The sequence below is a fragment of the Schistocerca serialis genome, chromosome 7, assembly GCF_023864345.2.
Source record: "Schistocerca serialis cubense isolate TAMUIC-IGC-003099 chromosome 7, iqSchSeri2.2, whole genome shotgun sequence".
In the NCBI taxonomy this organism is placed as follows: domain Eukaryota; kingdom Metazoa; phylum Arthropoda; class Insecta; order Orthoptera; family Acrididae; genus Schistocerca; species Schistocerca serialis.
In genome coordinates, this window is record NC_064644.1 from 569,486,979 (window position 1) to 569,505,029 (window position 18,051).

Sequence of the window (18,051 nt, forward strand, 5' to 3'; positions counted from 1 at the left end):
GGCGTTCTCAGTTAGTGAGTATTCTAACTGCATTGTGTCACTGACCTGATGTTCTTCATTAAAAAGCAAGCAGATGGAAATGCCGCTAGCTACAGGATCATCGCTGCTATTAATACTGTAACTACAGCTAGTTGATGACGATGACGAAGCTGCCTGCGGTAAAGTGTTGGGGTTTGTGTACTGGCGAGGACAAGAAGGCGAAGGATGAGGAGGCGCTGCAGTATCAGGTCAGTGCAAGCAGCCTGCCTGCGGCTGCTCCTGCTGCCTCTGTGACCCGCCTGCCGGAGGCAGGGTGGCCCGTGGGCGCCAGAGCAGCGATGCGGTGGCGGCAGCGGGGGCGGCAGTGGGAGGTGGCGGCCGTGGCTTCCCGCGTGGCGACTAGCGGCGCCCTTGCCGGTGACGCGTGTCTCACTGAACTCCACTTTTGCGAAAGGGGTTTCGATGCCCCCAAATACCTGCGCCACAGCATATGGTGGAAATTGTTCCCCTGATGCAGCAGCTGTGGAGAGAGAGATGGTTCAAATGGCTCTGAGCACTATGGGACCTAACTTCTGAGGTCATCAGTCCCCTAGAACTTAGACCTAGTTAAACCTAACCTAAGGACATCACACACATCCATGCCCGAGGCAGGATTCGAACCTGCTACAGTAGCGGTCGCGCGGTTCCAGACTGCTGCGCCTAGAACATCTCGGCCACTCCAGCCGGCGGAGAGAGAGAATAATGAGAAATAAGTACATCATTACAGACATCGCCAGTAGTTGCTGCTTCAAGGAAAGGAAGAGCAATGATTATTAACATTTGTATGTAGAATGAGTACATGTTATAAATTACCTATTTCGCTCTGGTTTCTTGGTATCTCCCTCAAGTCATCAGGCATCTTCTCAGGTTGATGAAGGTCTCTCTCCACCCACGGTGGCATTTCTCCTCGCCCGAATTGAGGAACAGCCACCTGTCCATCTCAATGATATCACCTAAAACCACATATTAATGTTTTTAATAATAAAAACACACAGATGCAAAAAACTATGAGAATTTTTTTTTGTTTTTTAGAATATGCACTTACAAAAGATCTGCAATGCGACGATTGCTGCTTATCCTTGACACATATCCCTCCCTGTTCCCCTTGTTCTATCAGGAAATGGTCTGCAACAACGACGAACCATGTATACCATATTATATATGCAATGAAATTTTTGTCAGCCAGCAACACATTACATGTACATAATACTACGAAAAAGATAAATGTATATAATACTTACAATGCGGTTGCTGCGACTGTTTTTGGGTTTGAGCAGTCAGCTCACCAGTTTTATTGTGGACATGTACTGAAACAATAAGACGACATATGTTCAATGCTACGAAATTTCTAGTGAAAAAACTACAGTTATGGATTTTGATTTTCAAAACCATGCACTACAGCAAAAACACACTTACTGTTCGCTAAATAACAGCAGCATAGTATGTATACGCAGGAGAATATATACACTGCTTAGGATGCTGTTGCTGCTGCTGCTGCTGCTGCCGCTGCACACTCTCCACCTCTAAATCACCCACAATTTGGTGAATGTATGCTGAAGACGAAATGTATTTAATATTGATACAATGAAATTCGAAGTGGGAGTTACGGATACCGATTTGAACATTAACTTACCAGTGTAATTACCATTGCGTCAGGCGTTTGGCACAATTGGCATTGCCGTTCATTGATACCGCTGATTGCTCTACGATGATACAGAGATGAACTAAACTAACGATTAATGCACACGAGGGAGATATCAAATTGATCTGACCGAAGCACGAACGATAGCAGAATAAAGCTGGGGTGGATGGGGTAGGGTTCATATAGACTCAAGCTCTCTCTACTAATTTGGCGGGAACAAATCAGATTGCAGCATTTGGGGATACCTTGGTCGACGGGTTTGGATGGGTTTGCTCACGCACGCAGGCGCAAACAGGAAGAAGCGACTCGAGAGAAAATGCTGGTAGTTTCCCAGGTATCAAATACCAAAAGGACCCCGACTTCGTCTGTGGGGTCGTTGGACTGTGCAGGTGGCGGTGCTTGAGGAACTCCATTGCTGGGTGAATAGTGATCTACTGCTGAATATATGTTTGGCTGCCTTCTTGACCGCGTGGGCTGTAGGCAACGTGTGGAGGAGTGTGCTTGTGCTCTCAAACGTCTCTGCATGCAAGACTCCTGATATATGGCAAGTTTTCCTGAAATTTAATTATTTGATTTGCTTTATCTTGTCTAGTGACATGGGGGTCGACCGCATTACTCCTTGTGATGTGATCATCAATGTCGGTTGGGGGAGCTGGAATCACTCGCTAGTTGCCCGTGGGCCTGGGCACAAGGCTTGCGGACACTGTGAGACGCAGACATGTTGTGCGACAGTAAGGGTGCTATTTTACTAGCAAGAGGCATTTGTTCGAAGCTGTTAGTGAGTGCATGATTTATAGAGACTATTTGTGGTATAAGTGTTAGGCTGGAGTTTTTTCGCGTTGTTTATGGAATGTTTAGGTTTATATTGAAGATATTTTTTGTGATATGTTATCTCCACCGTCTATTGTAGCACTGTAATCACAGCAGGACACCACGTCTGATATGTGTGCTTCCTAGCACGTCTTACCTGTCGGTGCAGCCACGCAAAGGGCTGCCGTCACCTGATGCTCTGTTGGAGGATCAGCGCGACTTCCGGTCTGCGCGCCACATGAGCCGGCTCTGTGTACGGGACTCTCACCTGACCTGCGCACGCAGCAACACATGAAGCGGCCGCCACGTCTACCCTGTAGTCGGTGTGAAGACGCTATCGGAAATTTTTTAACAGTGCAGTTACGTGCGCTGAGTTGTGCTGACGTCAATTTCGTGACGGTACTCCTTGCGCTATCGGAAAAAGCGATCTATTTAATCACTTCTTTTCGATGTATTTCACAAGACCTGCATCTTCCAAAGTAGAAGAGAATCAATATTTTAAACGTAGCTGCACAACAGCAACGGTTTCACGTAATAAAATTATAAACAGCCGGCCACTTGCACTGGATAAAGAAATTCTTTACCTAGGTTTCGACAAATATAAATTTGTCTTCTTTAGGAGGTAGCAATTTTACATTAGTAAGGACTAATGTACCATCGCCGTTTTTATAATTGTCGGCATAGATCCATGTGTCAAAAATAAAATATAGCCCTAGAAGTAGGATTTGTCACGTAAATATAAAACAGCTCATGGATCTTGCAGAGTTCACAACCGACTTAGTCGACAATTGTAAAAACGGCGACGGTACATTAGTCCTTACTAACATAATATTGCTACCTTCTGAAGAAGACAAATTTATATTTGTCGAAACCTAGGTAAAGAATTTCTTTATCCATTGCAGCTGGTCGGCTGTTTATAATTTTATTAGTAGAAGAGAATGATGAGCTTTTCCAACCAAATACAAGAGAGAACCAACCTGTGCGAATTGAATTTTATAAATAAACAGTATATTCTATGTAAGAACATCTGAATTTTCTATCATGAGATCCTTCCTCTACAGCAGAGACTAAGTGTTTTTCCCGTCTGTTTCCAGGGGGGAGGGGAGGGTGGTTGGAGTAATTACCACAGGGGAGGCGTCAATTAATTTATAGATCTAATTAATTGAAAAATTAATTCGATGCCAAAGGTGTGCTTGTATAGCGAGGGGATTTCCAGAGAGGTGGGGAGGTTGAAAGGGAGGGAGAGGGGTGGGGAGCTTTCTTGGAATGGAAGATTTTTCCCAAGGGGTCATAAATCAATCAACAGAGCAACAGGTTCAGGGGAGGGGGAGGCGTTCATAAATCAATCAAATTTGGCCCTGAATGTATGCAACCCCCATACCAAATTGTCTCAAAGGGCAGTTTGCCCTACTACTGGCGCATCCCCAGTCCAGTTGCCACAAACGTTGTTGCATACTATAGTCATTTGCTTCCCGGTTCCGCACGAAAATACAACGAGGGAAAAACGACTATCTATGTGCCTCGGTGAGAGCTGTAATTATCTCATCTTCGTGGTCCTTAAGCGAAATGTACGTTGGGGGCAACAGATTGGTTTGCGCTCAACTTCACATGCCGGTACTCTAAATTTTCTCAATATTGTTTCTCGAAGAGAACGTCATCTCCGCCTCAGGGATTCCCATTTTAGTTCTCCGTAAAACTCACTTGTTGATCGAGCCTACAGGAAACAAATCTAGCCGCCCACCTCTGAACTGCTTAGATGTCTTCCTTCAGTCCAAATGGTAGGGATCCCAAACAGGACTGAAGAATGCTTCGTACTGGTGTTCTGTACTCGATCTGCTTCATAATGAATCACAGTTTCCCGAATTTCTCCCAATAAACCAAACTCGACCATTCGCTTTCCGTGCTGCCATCCTTACGTGCCTGCCCCATTTCGTAGTTACCCCTAGATACTTAATTGAGCCGACTGTGTGAAGCAGCTCACCACTAATGCTGTATTACAACATTATGGGACTGTTGTTGCCACTCATCTGCATTACCTTACATTTTTCTACATTTAGAGTACCTGCCATTCACCAGCCTAACTAGGAATTTTATCTGAGTCGTCTTGTATCTTCCTACACTCACTGAACGACGACACTTTTCCCATACCCGGAGAGTCATCGACAATGAGTCACAGATTTCTGTCAGCCCTGTCCATCGGATCATTTACTTGTATAGAAAATATGTGTGATCCTGTCACACTTCCCTTGTGCACTCCTCACGACACTCTTGTCTCTGATGAACACTCACCGTCGAGGACAACGTACTGCTTTCTGTCACTTAAGAAGTCTTCGAGCCGCTCGCATATCTGCGAACCTATTCCATTTCCTCGGATCTTTGTTAGCAGCCTGCAGTGCAGCACTGTGTCGAACGCATTCCGGAAACCTAGGAATACAGAATCTTCCTAATGTCCTCAACCCATGGTTTGGAGGATATCGTGTGAGAGAAGAGAAAGCTGAGTTTCGCTCGAGCGATGCATTCAAAATCCGCTGTGATTTGTGGGCAGAAGCGTTTCCGTCTCAAGAAAATTTATTATATTTTGACTATGCCCAAGAATTCTGCAGCAGACCGTTGTAACGGACACTGGTCTGTAATTTTGCAGTCGAGGCAACAAGTACCCCGACGGCACAATGAGGCGATTGACCTGCGCTGAGCAGATGATTTAATTAAGGCCACATAGTTCTGTGGTGTTTTCAGGGTGTTGTTCATATCATGACTTAGGGCCCACCCCTTCATGTTACCTTGAACACGACCCATGACGTTTATTTCAACATTCTCGGGGACCAGGTATTGCTTTTTCCTACGTCTTTTTGATGAGTATGTTAAGGGGACTCCTGGAATTCAAGATGGCGAGAGCCGTGCGCAGAGGCCTCGACGCACATTTGTCCAGCCTGTATCACCTCGAATAGCCTCCTATACCTCCCTACCTAAATTCCAATTAAAGCGTCTGGGGCTATTGAGAACGGCTGGTGAATCCCTGTAAATAACATTCCCACAGTTTGGTAGCTCTACTGGGTCTGATCACCAACGATTTCCTTCAGCTGGATGTGGCATACTTGGAGAAACAGCTGAAATGAGACCATCAGCAAGGCTAAGGACCGTGTTATCCTGGGGTGACTCGGCTTTTATCCGACGTGTTTGGGTTTCGTCGTACTCATGCTAACGAGGAAGGCGATGCCGGATCCCAGTTGGGCGATGTCTGGATCGCCAGAAGATATGGACATTTATCTACCGGTTAAACTGAAAATGTTGTTCGTCGCTACGTAACTGCATATGATAATCCTCGTCGTCAGCTTACATTTGCAGTAAGTGTTACTTTGAAAATTTACAACCTCAAACGCGGACACGAACACGAACTCCTACAGATGAAAATTGCATGAAATTCCATTCCTATAAATGACATTCGGCAGTCGTTTACATGTAAAACAGGTCCTTGGACGAAAGACCTTGCTAATCAAGCCGCGGGCGGATGAGAGGGAAAAATTATTGGAACAGTTAACCTCGCTCTTAGGGCCTGGTTCTACATTTACACAAGGTATTTGACCAGCTTTACAGACACCACACACTTTTTACTTATATGTTGACACATAACGGATGGGAATAACTAAATACACGGACGGAAAAAAATCGCAGCACCAAACAATAATAAATGTATAGAAATAATATTCCGGAAATACGTTTGTCTAGGTAACATTTTTAAGTGGTTAACACTAAAAGATCACAGGTTAATGTAAGCGCGAGATTAGCCATTGCAAATGTGAAGTGCTGGTACATTAATAACCGGTGTAGCCCTGAGAATGTTTATTGCAAGCATGCAAACGTGTATGCATTGTGTTGTACTGGTGTCAGTTTGTGCGATGGAGTTCGACGCCTGTTGCACTTGGTCGGTCAATAAAGGGAAGGTTTAATGCTGGTTATGGGTGACGCTGGAGTTGTCGTCCGATTATGTCCAGTTTAATCATTGATCTCATGGCTCGACTCAAAGCTTACATGTGTCATTATTCGTATGGATTTTTCGTTGGAATTCGGAAGAAGTCGAGAGGACACTTTCCGTGCATGGGCACTCACTGTGAATGCACGTATAAATTACAGTGCTAATGAAGAAGATCTATGTGTGTGGAACTAACAGTGTAAAATACATACATATGTAGAGATCAACGAATGAATTCATATCATCCAACGAAATGTCTTAAATAATCAGTAAAGAAGTCTGTGAGTGACACAAAGCAAAAAGAACTCTAGTTAACACATTTCGTAGTCAATCTTTCACCCTACAGAATTTGCAATTTGAATCGGCTCTCGCCGTTGAATAGTACTCAGTTTTTTAAATGTTGGTGGAACTTCGATGTTACTTATGCATGAGGTTAATTAATTAATTAGTTACATATTCCAACCGATATTTGTTACACATGTTCCACATGTTTGGAGCTATCCAATTTATAGAATATTAAATTAATTATTACTGAACATTCAAGATTTAGAGATAAGTTCACACAGTAGCAAAAAAGTTCTTAATTTTTGTGCGGAATAAAAACTGAGGCGTTTAGCTCGTAAAACAGCAAATTCGAAAGATTTGTGTTGCTTCTGTCTTAACTACGGACGTTTCTCTTTAATTCTCCTGGTATCTTCAGCGGAATTCAATTGAAATATTTATTCACTTGAGATGACGAAAGTCATGGGACACCTCCTAACATCCTGTCGTCCCTCCTTTTTCCAACTCGACGTGGCGTGGAGTCAAAAAGTCGTTGGAAGTCCCCTGCGGAAATATTGAGGCATGCTGCTTCTGTAGCCGTCCATGATTGCGGAAGTGTTGCCTGTGTAAAATTTTGTACACGAACTGACCTCTCGATTACGTTCCACAAATGCTCAATGGGATTCATGTCGGGCGACCTCTATGGCTAAACCAGTAGCTCGAACTTCAAAGTAATCACGAACGATTGTGACCCGATGGCATGGCGCATTGTCATCCATAAAAATTCCACCACTGTTTTGGAACCTCAAATCCATAAATGGCTGAAAATGATTTCAGTTGGTTCAGTTGCACTAGTGGACCCACTCCGTTCCATGTAAATACAGCCCATACCATTAAGGAGTAGCCACCACCAGCTTGCCCACTACCTTCTTGACAGCTTGCGTCCATGCCTTCGTGGGGTCTGCGCCACACTAGAACATTACCATCAGCTCTTACCGACTACATCGAGGCTCATCTGACCAGGTTACCGCTTTCCAGTCGTCTAGGTCCAACCGATACGTCACGGGCACAGGGAAGGCACTGCAGGCGACGTCGTGCTGATGGCAAGGGCACTCATGTCGGTCGACTGCTGCCACAGCCCATTAACTCCAGATTCCGCCACACTAACCTAGATGAAACGTTCGTCGTACGTCCCAGACTGATTTCTGCGGTTATTTCGTGCGCCACACTGTCCTAGATGAAACGTTAATCGTACGTCCCAGATTCATTTCTGCGGTTATTTCGTGCAATGTTGCTTGTCTGTTAGCACTGACAATCCTACCCAAAAGCCATTGCTCTCGGTCGTTAAGTGAAGGCCCTCGGCTACAGCGTTCTCCAAGGTAAGAGATAATATGTCAAATTTGGTATTCTCGACTCGCTCTTGAATAGGAATATTGAATTTCCTAACGATTTCCGAAATGAAATCTCATGCATCTAGCTCCACCTATCATTCCGCTTTGAGAGTCCGTGAACTCGCGTCGTGCGGCCATAAACATGTCGAAAACACATAAATCACCTGGGTACATTTGTACAACTCCGTCAATGCATTGCCCGTTTATACCTTGTATATACGATACCATTCCCGTCTGTATATGTGCAAGTCGCTACCCCATGACTTTTGCCATCTCATTGTAAACACTTCCATACTGTGGCTATTCTATTTTGATCTATTTGGTGTAAGTATTATGCTTTGAGTTGTTTACTTTAAATGTTTAAATGTTTAGTGTATATTAGCAGCGTATCTTGGTTAACTACACGTTTACGTTAGTTGTGAGTAAAGTCTGAAACTTATCACGAATTTTCTATCTACGATTTTCATTAAACTTTTGTCCGCATCTGCGACAAACTGTTTAAATCACTGTATCTAACCTGCAACTGTCAGTGTTTCACTATTTGTTATACTGTAATACAATTTTCGCCTTAGACACTTTCATGTTTCCTGATGAAAAACGGGTAAGAATTCAATGTATAAAAAATCGGTTCAAGTTTAATGCATTGACAATCAGATCATAAAATGTACTAAGATTAATAGTTTTACTGGACATTTTTAGACAATGCATTTTTGGAAGGTCGGTGCCAAACTAGTCTTTATAATAAGCTGTACTTGAAAAGTGTCCAAAGCCATTGTACTTCTGAGTGCAAATGTTATAAAAAAGAAAAAGACTATGCTATTAGGCCAATTTACATGGATGCACGCCACAAATTTAAAACTATGCATACTACCGAAAAGCATCGCCGAAGACTTACATTTGATGCTTGGACATTAGTTAATGTGATTACTGCACTACGAAAATTATTGTTACAAAGAGCATATATTAAAAGCACACACCAGACATACGCAGACGACGAACACGACCTACAGAGATGATATTCTTGTTGGGTCTCCAGCCGGATCATAGAATCATCTTGAGACAGTATCGCAGGGGTCGACCTTAGCCATCACTTTCTTGTGACACTGCTGTTTGTTAATCTCGTCGGAGCTATTTTCTAACGTGAACGGCGGCCTTTTCATACTCTGCTGAAAGCTAACAGCGCATGCACCAGAAATCGGCGCTGCTACCACCCAACGCAATTGAAAGTGCAGCGTCTCAGCGGTTAAAAGTGTTATATTCTGCTGGACGATACAAAGACTGTTGGTTTTTGGTGTTAAATGAAACGTAGTACCACATTTTACTTACAGATTAGCCCTTGTCTCTGGTTAGAGTAGTATCTGCCAGTTCAGTTTCGACTGACTTTTTCAAGACACAGTCATACATTATCCTGTGCTCCTCAGTTAGACAGTGCTCGGCCACTGCCAATTTTTTAAGCTGTTGTATTTGTGTATGGCAACGGTGTTCGATGTATCTGTCGTGGAGTAGCCAATACACGTTTTCCCACAACTGCAAGAGATTTTGTAAATCCCGAACTTTCTCAGCCTAACATCGTCTAACCGTACCTCGGTATGCTCCAATCTTGACTGGCGGACCAATCATGGTACTGATATTATATCTTTGAAGACACGGACCATGCGTATGATAGGAAAATAAGCGATCTGTTCAAATGGCTCTGAGCACTGTGGGACTCAACATCTGAGGTCATCAGTCTCCTAGAACTTAGAACTACTTAAACCTAACTAACCTAAGGACATCACACATCCATGCCCGAGGCAGGATTCGAACCTGCGACCGTAGAGGTCGCGCGGTTCCAGACTGAAGCGTCTAGAACCGCTCGGCCACACAGGTCGGCAAAAGCGATCAGTATACATCTTCTAATGCTTCAGTTGAATTTTCAAACTTTAAAGTACACTGGATCTATTTGCCAGTTTCCCAATTATGCTAGAACGTGTGCTTAAGGTGTCCTAGTTTTGTGTCAAGCTTTCGACAGCCGAGACGGCATAAGCCCTCCTTGATAACGTGTTGAAGACCTCCATGTCTCGATAACTTGCATAGTAACTCACTGCCTGTATAGACCAGCCCTTATGAGTTGGGTTTCTACAAACACTGTACACCAGAGTCGCATAGTTCTTTCTTTTGACCAGTACGTCCGTAAACGAAAGTCTTTCTTCTTTTTCCCCCTGAATTATGAACTTCATGCTGGGATGACAGCAATTAGAATGGCCCAGGAAACGACTGAGGGCGTCTAGTCCATGTGGCTGAATCATAAACGTGTCGTCGGCGTACCATCAATAGCAGGTAGGTTTCAAGAACGACTTCCTCAATCTCTTGACTACAAACTCTTCCACAGATAAATTCACGGCTATGGGGGTAGTGGATTCCCAACTCAGTCCATCAGGTTCATCAAAATACTCGTCACTGGATAAAAAGTAGGTCGATGTCGGCACTGTCATTTCATGTCCACTTTTTCAATAGCCAGCATCGAGAACTGTTCAAAAGGTACAACTTATGCTAGTGCTGAAGCACAGCGGCCGCACTGGCAAACAGAACCCTCGTTCTCTGGAATCAGGACCTTCGGCGGGACCAGTGGAAGACGAGTGTAGGCATTTCTGGCCACATGCAGGGGGCGTATCTTGAAAGATTTAAGAAAAGGTGTATCGGTAGTGTCAGAAGCGGTTTCGTCCACGATTCAAGACCGCTCTAGCTCCTTAGTTCGGTTAAAGATGACCTACGTCTGACCTACTGTAACCAGTATGGGACAACATCTGAGGTCATCAGCCCCCTAGACTTAGAACTACTTAAATCTACCTAACCTAAGGACATCACACACATCCATGCCCGAGGCAAGATTCGAACCTGCGACCGTAGTAGCAGCGCGGTTCCATACTGAAGTGCCTAAGGCCGGTCTGCTACAACGGCCGGCTATTGGCCAGACAGTTCACACTGTCTGACAGACCTCTTGGGCACCATAGCCACACTAGATTACAATTCGTGCGACCTGAGAACGCTGCTGTAACCTCGCACTATCTGACGGAAACAGAAAGATGCGTGATGGGACACAGATAGTTTGCCCCTGCACCTCGCTATGTATTGAAGGTCATACTCGGTAGGAATTCATTGTTTGCTGGAGGTTTCACTACTGAGTCGTTGAACCTTCACCGACGGTGTGTAGCGCAAGTGGTATTGGTCTCCCGCATGGTTTGAAAGACGTGTCATTCAAGACAAGAACTAGTTCCGAGGGAGTAGTAAATCTGCGGATGTCGACCAAGTGTACTACAAAAATGACGTAAAATCTTGCTGTAGAACCGACGGGAATATCAGCACTTAATAAACAAGGCAGACTGATAAGATCTGTTCAGCAGACTGACACATGAAGAAAGAGAAAAAAAAAAAACATGTAGTCACAACATCACAGAGGTTGAACACATTTGTCATGAGTTGTGTATGTCCATATCGTTTCTTCATGTAGGCTTAGGGCTGATGGGATAAATTTTAATAGAATCTTCAAGTTGTATAACCTACGGCTGAAATACAATAAAAATACAATAGATTTTAATTGGTATGTTGCTGAACTGTCTGAGGAATTATTAGTAAGCAGGGATATGACAGCAACGGTCATTTGAAGCAAAAACCTTCATAGGCACACATGCACTGTTCCAAATGATTTAGGAGGTACAACTCGTTTAACGTACACTTATCTTTGGGCTAGTGGTGCACACGTACGTATCTTACTTACCCTTATAGTTGGATTGGTCGTGGTGGTACAATTAACTGACACACAGATCGGTATTGTGTACGCCATTAAATGTTTGTCTAGCGTGTGAATGAGGTCTGAGACGTAAAAATGAAAGCTGAATACGGGAGATGAACTGCTCGGTCGCATCAAGGACGCTACCGTCGTCATTAGGGAACGTCCAGAGGCACTCAGGCTAGCAACACAACAAGTGTGCACGAATGGTTTGAAATTGACTGTGGTGTTCAGGCATTAATTGAGAACTGTACAACAGGTGTAACGTGACATGTACGATAATTTTTTAGGATGAATGTGTTAAAAGTACATATTTTTCAATTGTAATGTTTAGTGGCTGTTGCACACGTATACATGTGTAAACTTCACCACAGTGTACTGAGTAATGGAGAAAAGAAATAGATACGTATGTTGGATGTGTTTTATCTCGAAAACCGTACGGAATAGGACGTATGTCCACATGAAGTTTTTTGCCTCAAATGATCGTTCCTGACGTATTCCTGAATATCGAGCATTCCTGCTGCGACACTCTGTATGTTTTAAAATCACTTTTAAATTTGTTGTTTGCTGAAGATATCGTTAGGCAACGGCCTTTCCTCAGTGGATACACCGGTTCCTGTGAGATCACCGAAGTTAAGCGCTATCGGGCGTGGCTGGAACTTAGATGGGTGACCATCCAGCCACCATGCGCTGTTGCCATTTTTCGGGGTGCACTCAGCCTCGTGATAACAATTGAGGAGCTCCTCGTCCGAATAGTAGCGGCTCCAGTCAATCAAAACCATCATAACGACCGGAAGAGCGGTGTGCTGGCCACACGCCCCTCTTATGCGCATCCTCAAATGAGGATGACACGGCGGTCGGATGGTCCCGATGGGCCACTTGTGGCTTGAAGACCGAGTGCTTAAAGATATCGTTGCACCTGTTCTGATATGTCATTGCGTGGCAACGTATTAGAGTTATGCAATCAGGTCTATGAAACGAGAGAGCTGCTTGTGGTAATCTTGTCTTTGCCCTACGTTTTCTATTTTATCTTTCTATTGTTATCTTAGAGATTTACTAGTATTTCGTTGTTCTTTAGCCAGTGCACTATTTCGCAGGTTTTTCAATTATTTGTAGGATATAGCGACAGCTCTGTTTCATCATTGTGTGTTTTGGAATGTGTTGTGTGTTGTGCATATGTATCTGTGTGTGTGTGTGTGTGTGTGTGTGTGTGTGTGTGTGTGTGCAGGCATGCGATGGGGTATTCAGGACGCTGCTGCGGTTGATTGGGGCAGCTGCAGCTGGCAGGCAACCCGCGTCTTGGCCCAGCGCAGGTGCGCCTTTCGCCTACCTTTGCTGTGCCTGGAGAGCACGATGGGCTGTCCGTCCTCGCGCCGCCACATGACTTTGGGCGCGGGGAAGCCATCCGCCTTGCACGTGAGCGTCGCGTTCTGGTGCTCCCGCACCGCCACCGCCGACTCGGTCGACTCCTCGTCCACGATGTTTGGAGGCACTGCGCATCACACCAGAGCGTGACACGCTACCGTCCAACTGCTGGCACACACACTGACACACATACAAACACTGATACGAACGCACACACACACACACACACACACACACACACACACACACACACACACACACAGAACAGCAACCCTTACATTTGTGCATTTGCCAATTATTTAGAGGACCGCTACACACTCTCAGTAATCAAAACAAATTCGAGAAAATCCTCCAACGGAAAATAAGCACAGTTCAACAGCCATCGGTGACAAACAACTTGGACTTTTTGCACTTAATATTGTAATATGGCAAGAACTATGCCCCTTACATGAAGTCATTAAAGATCACCGAACTCACGTTGAGCGAACAGTAGCACTGAACAAAAATGGCTGACAAGGCACAATGCATCTTGTACAGGGTATAGTATGGACGTATTGGAATAATTAATGTTGGGTGATGGTTTTAAAGTAAGTCACACGACATGAAAACTTTGTGAAAACGCATCGATTCATTGGAGGCCAGTTTATCCCAGGGAAGTATTCAGAGTTGACCGCAGCTGGAGGCGCTCGTGACTGGGGAGCGGCGAAGGGAAGCGACAATAGGCAGCCTAGGGCGGCTCAAGCTCTCAGAAAGCGGTAACGGGGCGCAGCCTCCAGCTGCCTTAAGGTGAGTGACAGTGGGGGGATGGTTGACCTCATGCTGGTGCACTGGGAAACGGACGGAGAACTTGTACTCCTGTTGATAAATGTCCGTCGTCCCGTTTTCAGTGAAACATGCGAGAAAGCCACTCAAAGCTACAGTGGAGTGGTCAACAGAGGCCAAAATATGCGTGTTCGTGACTACAGCAACATCACGCTGAATTTACGGTCCACAAAGTCTGAAGTAAAGCAGGTGAAGAGCGACAGAATGAAATACGCTGGCCTCCGATGGGAACGTAGGACCAAGGAATCTGAAGTACTCTCCTGGTGTAACAACACCAACGCTATACTATTGTACATATAATAATTTTTTCTTCTGATTTTCGATAAATTAGTGTAATCGATGTTCTGATTTCATTTCTTTTTTGTTTCATGCCATTATGTTAAAGAAACTGTAAACAATTTTCAATGTGAATATTAATTTTTATGTCAAATTTCAAGCAATATTGTAATAGAATTGAAATGTAACAAACGTCGAGACTGTTGTAAGATGTTAAAGTTGTAATTGTGCGTCTGGTCCATACGTAGGCAATGTATTAGGAAATGTAGAATGCAAAACCTCGGGTGAATACCCTGTCTGTAGGGGAGCGGTAAAAGGTGGATGGCAGGCGAGCGCGGGAAAATGCACACGGGCGCGGCACGGCATAACGGGCTCAGCAGTAGTAGTCGGAGTTGGGCATCGATCTTAGAAACACGTTCTGGATCGAGGAGGATCTCCTGGAAAACGTGATTTCGTTGAGCCTCGGATGTGCCGTTTCCGACGCCTATACAGCATGGCAATATTCCATAGGCACTAAATGGAAAAGTATTGCAACGCTAAGAAGAAGCAAAGTGCCGATACATCAAGAGCCATAGCTGTGCTTGTATGTGTGCTCAGCGCCTCGCCATCTCGCCGCCCGCCAACCGCCGCATCGACACGAACAGGTTGAAACTTTTAGTACTGTATTCGTGTGGACCAGTGTTACTTTTGTTCCATACTGTTCAATAACAACTTAAATTTTACCAGAACTGTCCTATCAGTCAATTATCCTCACAACTAACCTTGACAGGGTCCTTTCCACATGTTGTGCAATCCGAGTGTCCAGAAATGAAGAATTAAAGTTTATGTTAATAATAATCACCTGCAGACCTAGCAATGTTAGAATGATATTTAAAGAACTTTGATGTTAATGAATATATAGGTAAATAACAAAGGTCTTACAAAGTCGGAAGATAATTTTGAAATTGAATTAGTAATGAATTATTTTGAGGCAGATATAATGATATTTTAAATGAGCAGGAAATAAGATAAAAAGAGTAGTAACTCATATATTGGAAATCTTGAGTGCTTAATTATTTCAATAATCAAAATTTTCGATACAGTGGTCATAACAGTTTCAGGGTCCCCCCCCCCTTTTCTTTTCTATTCATTTGAATTCTGAAGTGTACTGAACTGACTTGAACAGCAAAGTTAAAGTCAATATAAAACCAAAATTTATCAGTGTTTTACCTTTTTCAAAATTGACATTGTATGTGTGTTTCGAAAGTGCTATTTCTAGGGTAACCCTATTTTAATCAGATCAATAGACAGTACGAAGTTTTGTAGTAAACATTATAGTGTAATGTTATGTATTTATGAATTATGCATATTAGTACAGAAAGTGAAATTATCAGTTCAGTAGATTTTCCGGTTCTAAAATTTACCATATTATGCAGTGTTACTACGTATTGTTTGGCATGAACGTACATCAACTTGTACAGGGAAGAAACTTAGTTAATGCCTAATTAGGCTGGCGACCGTATTATTAACAATTTGGTAGCATCTGCTGTGTTGTTTCTTGTCCATCCTAACGTGTAGTTGCACTTCGGACTTGCTTGCCGTATCATTGTTATTACTGAGTGGGTGTAAGTCTGATTTTGCCTCCATTTAGGTACACGCGGTCAATATCTATACTAAAATCCTTTCTCTTAAGGTGAAGCCCGTCAACTTACGATAGTACAGGCTTTAAAAAGTATCGTGCGCCCGAGCGTAGTGTTACACTGGGAGTCAGAATTTCGGAGAAATTGGTGTTTTATGCAGACGCTAACCTTGATGGGTGGCCTGGGAGGAGCTAAATAGCAGAAGTTGAGAGGAAGGGAAATTTTGTGGGAATTCACTTCCCAAAGCAAGCATTGGTCGGCACTGGGAAGCGACGCATAATTAACGCGACTTGCGCTGCAATTGGAGTAAGTGATTTTGCTGGAGGGGAAACTGAGTTGAAGAGCAGACTGGCAGACATCTCCATAGAGGTCTTCTGTTCCCAGCTTGCCTAGAGTGCGGACGTAGCATTCTTTACTCATCTTGCCTGAGAGAGAGAGAGAGCATCTCTGCAGTTTAGGACTTAGCAAACGGAACAATTGAGCTTGGAGATAGTGAATAGACGAGCGCAGCCTTGCAGCACCATGAGGCAGGCTGAAGTCCGCACAACGACGCCACCCCGCCACGCTGAATTCGGTGATATTGCGCCCGCTCTGGCTTGAATTAGGCCACTGATTAATTTGTTGGATCACGTCGGTAAAGATTCCATGAGGTTTTCATGGGCCGTGTATTGTAGAATTCTTCTCGCACTTCGCATTACACCTGGGTCAGTCGATAGGAATTAATTTTGATTTATCGCGCTTTACTCCACGTAAACGCAATTTATTCCCATTGCCTGATAGGAGAATCATGTAATGTGATGATTGAAGGTCGTGAATTAAAATAAATTTGTGCTAAACGACTGCATCTGTTTTCAATCAAGTAGTTGAACTCACAAGTCACTTTCTTAATTAATTTTATGTTCAACCTTTGCATCTGGTCTTCTATAGCCGAATATAACATAAATGTGCACCCCTTTTTAATTAAAAGGGATCAATTCTAAATCAATTAATGTCAACTCTGCCACAGCAGTTCAATCAGGAGTCACAGGACCTTATTACTTTCTTTGCGTTATCCAATATTGCGGCAATTCTGTTGATCTGTTAGTCAATTAGCTGGGGTGAACACACGCCAAAACCGGATAAGTGACAGATGGGGGTGTTACAATATCATGTCAGTCATGTACAAAGGCAAACAGATATGTAACGAGTACACCAATGAGCTAAAATATTACGACCGGTGCCCACGGCGAGTCTCAAAGCCACCTGTTACGATTGTGGGCACACGACGCGGTAAACAAACTATAAAGACAGAGCAGGGACCTAAGGACGGATCCCTCCAGTGATACTGTCCGTAAACGGGAAAATCCCCTGAGGTAAACAGATTTCAGAAAGTGCAGATGGTCATGGCCCGGTGCCTGGGAAGGAACATCTCAAAAGTGGTGAAGGAGGTCGGTAGGTCAAATGCTAATATCGCAAGCACCTCTGAAAAGACGAGGAAGCACGGCGAAACCATGCATGCGGTAAAGTGTCACATAATGCGTTCGCTCTAAAAACCGAGATAGGCCTGTATCAGAGAGGACGACAAAACACAGTGTTGGTGCAGGCACAGCTGATTCGGGGAACACCGTTCGGCACATATTGCTGAATATCTGATTGCAAACAGATAACCTCAACGTGTTCCCACACTGACCCGACGACATCGTGGTCTACGATTGCAATGGGCGCAGGATATCGACACTGGACAATCTATCCACTAAAACTTAATGTCTAGTTGAGTGGATCACATGTATTGTTACACCAGGTCGGCGGTCGTTTCTCGATGCGTCTTCATTCAGACTAACGCCGGCTCGAAATATGCCCCGGAACACGGACACAAGCTGGACGGAGCGGTCTGTATCATGCTGTGACCGACAATTACCCGAGCTTCCCTGGGAACTGTGCTAGTAATCTAATGCACCGTTGCAAATGTGGACTGCTTGAATACTGTTGCGGACCACATTCACACTTTGCTCTTCCCTGGCGGTGATCGCAGCTTGCAGCAGGAAATGTATTCGCGTAACAAGGCGAGCATGGCGCTACAATGGTTTGAGAGCATGATAGAGAATTGATGTCTTGGTCACCCAGTTCGG

At 44.1% G+C, this 18,051-nt stretch overlaps 1 protein-coding gene across 1 annotated transcript in view; it reads right to left on the reverse strand.

Moving 5' to 3' along the window:
• LOC126413256 (lachesin-like) overlaps positions 1-18,051 on the reverse strand; it is a 325,953-nt gene that overhangs the window by 285,959 nt on the left and 21,943 nt on the right. The window contains exon 3 of the mRNA XM_050083157.1: positions 13,192-13,353. Coding sequence (XP_049939114.1) covers positions 13,192-13,353 — 162 coding nt within the window. The remainder of the gene's footprint in view (positions 1-13,191; positions 13,354-18,051) is intronic.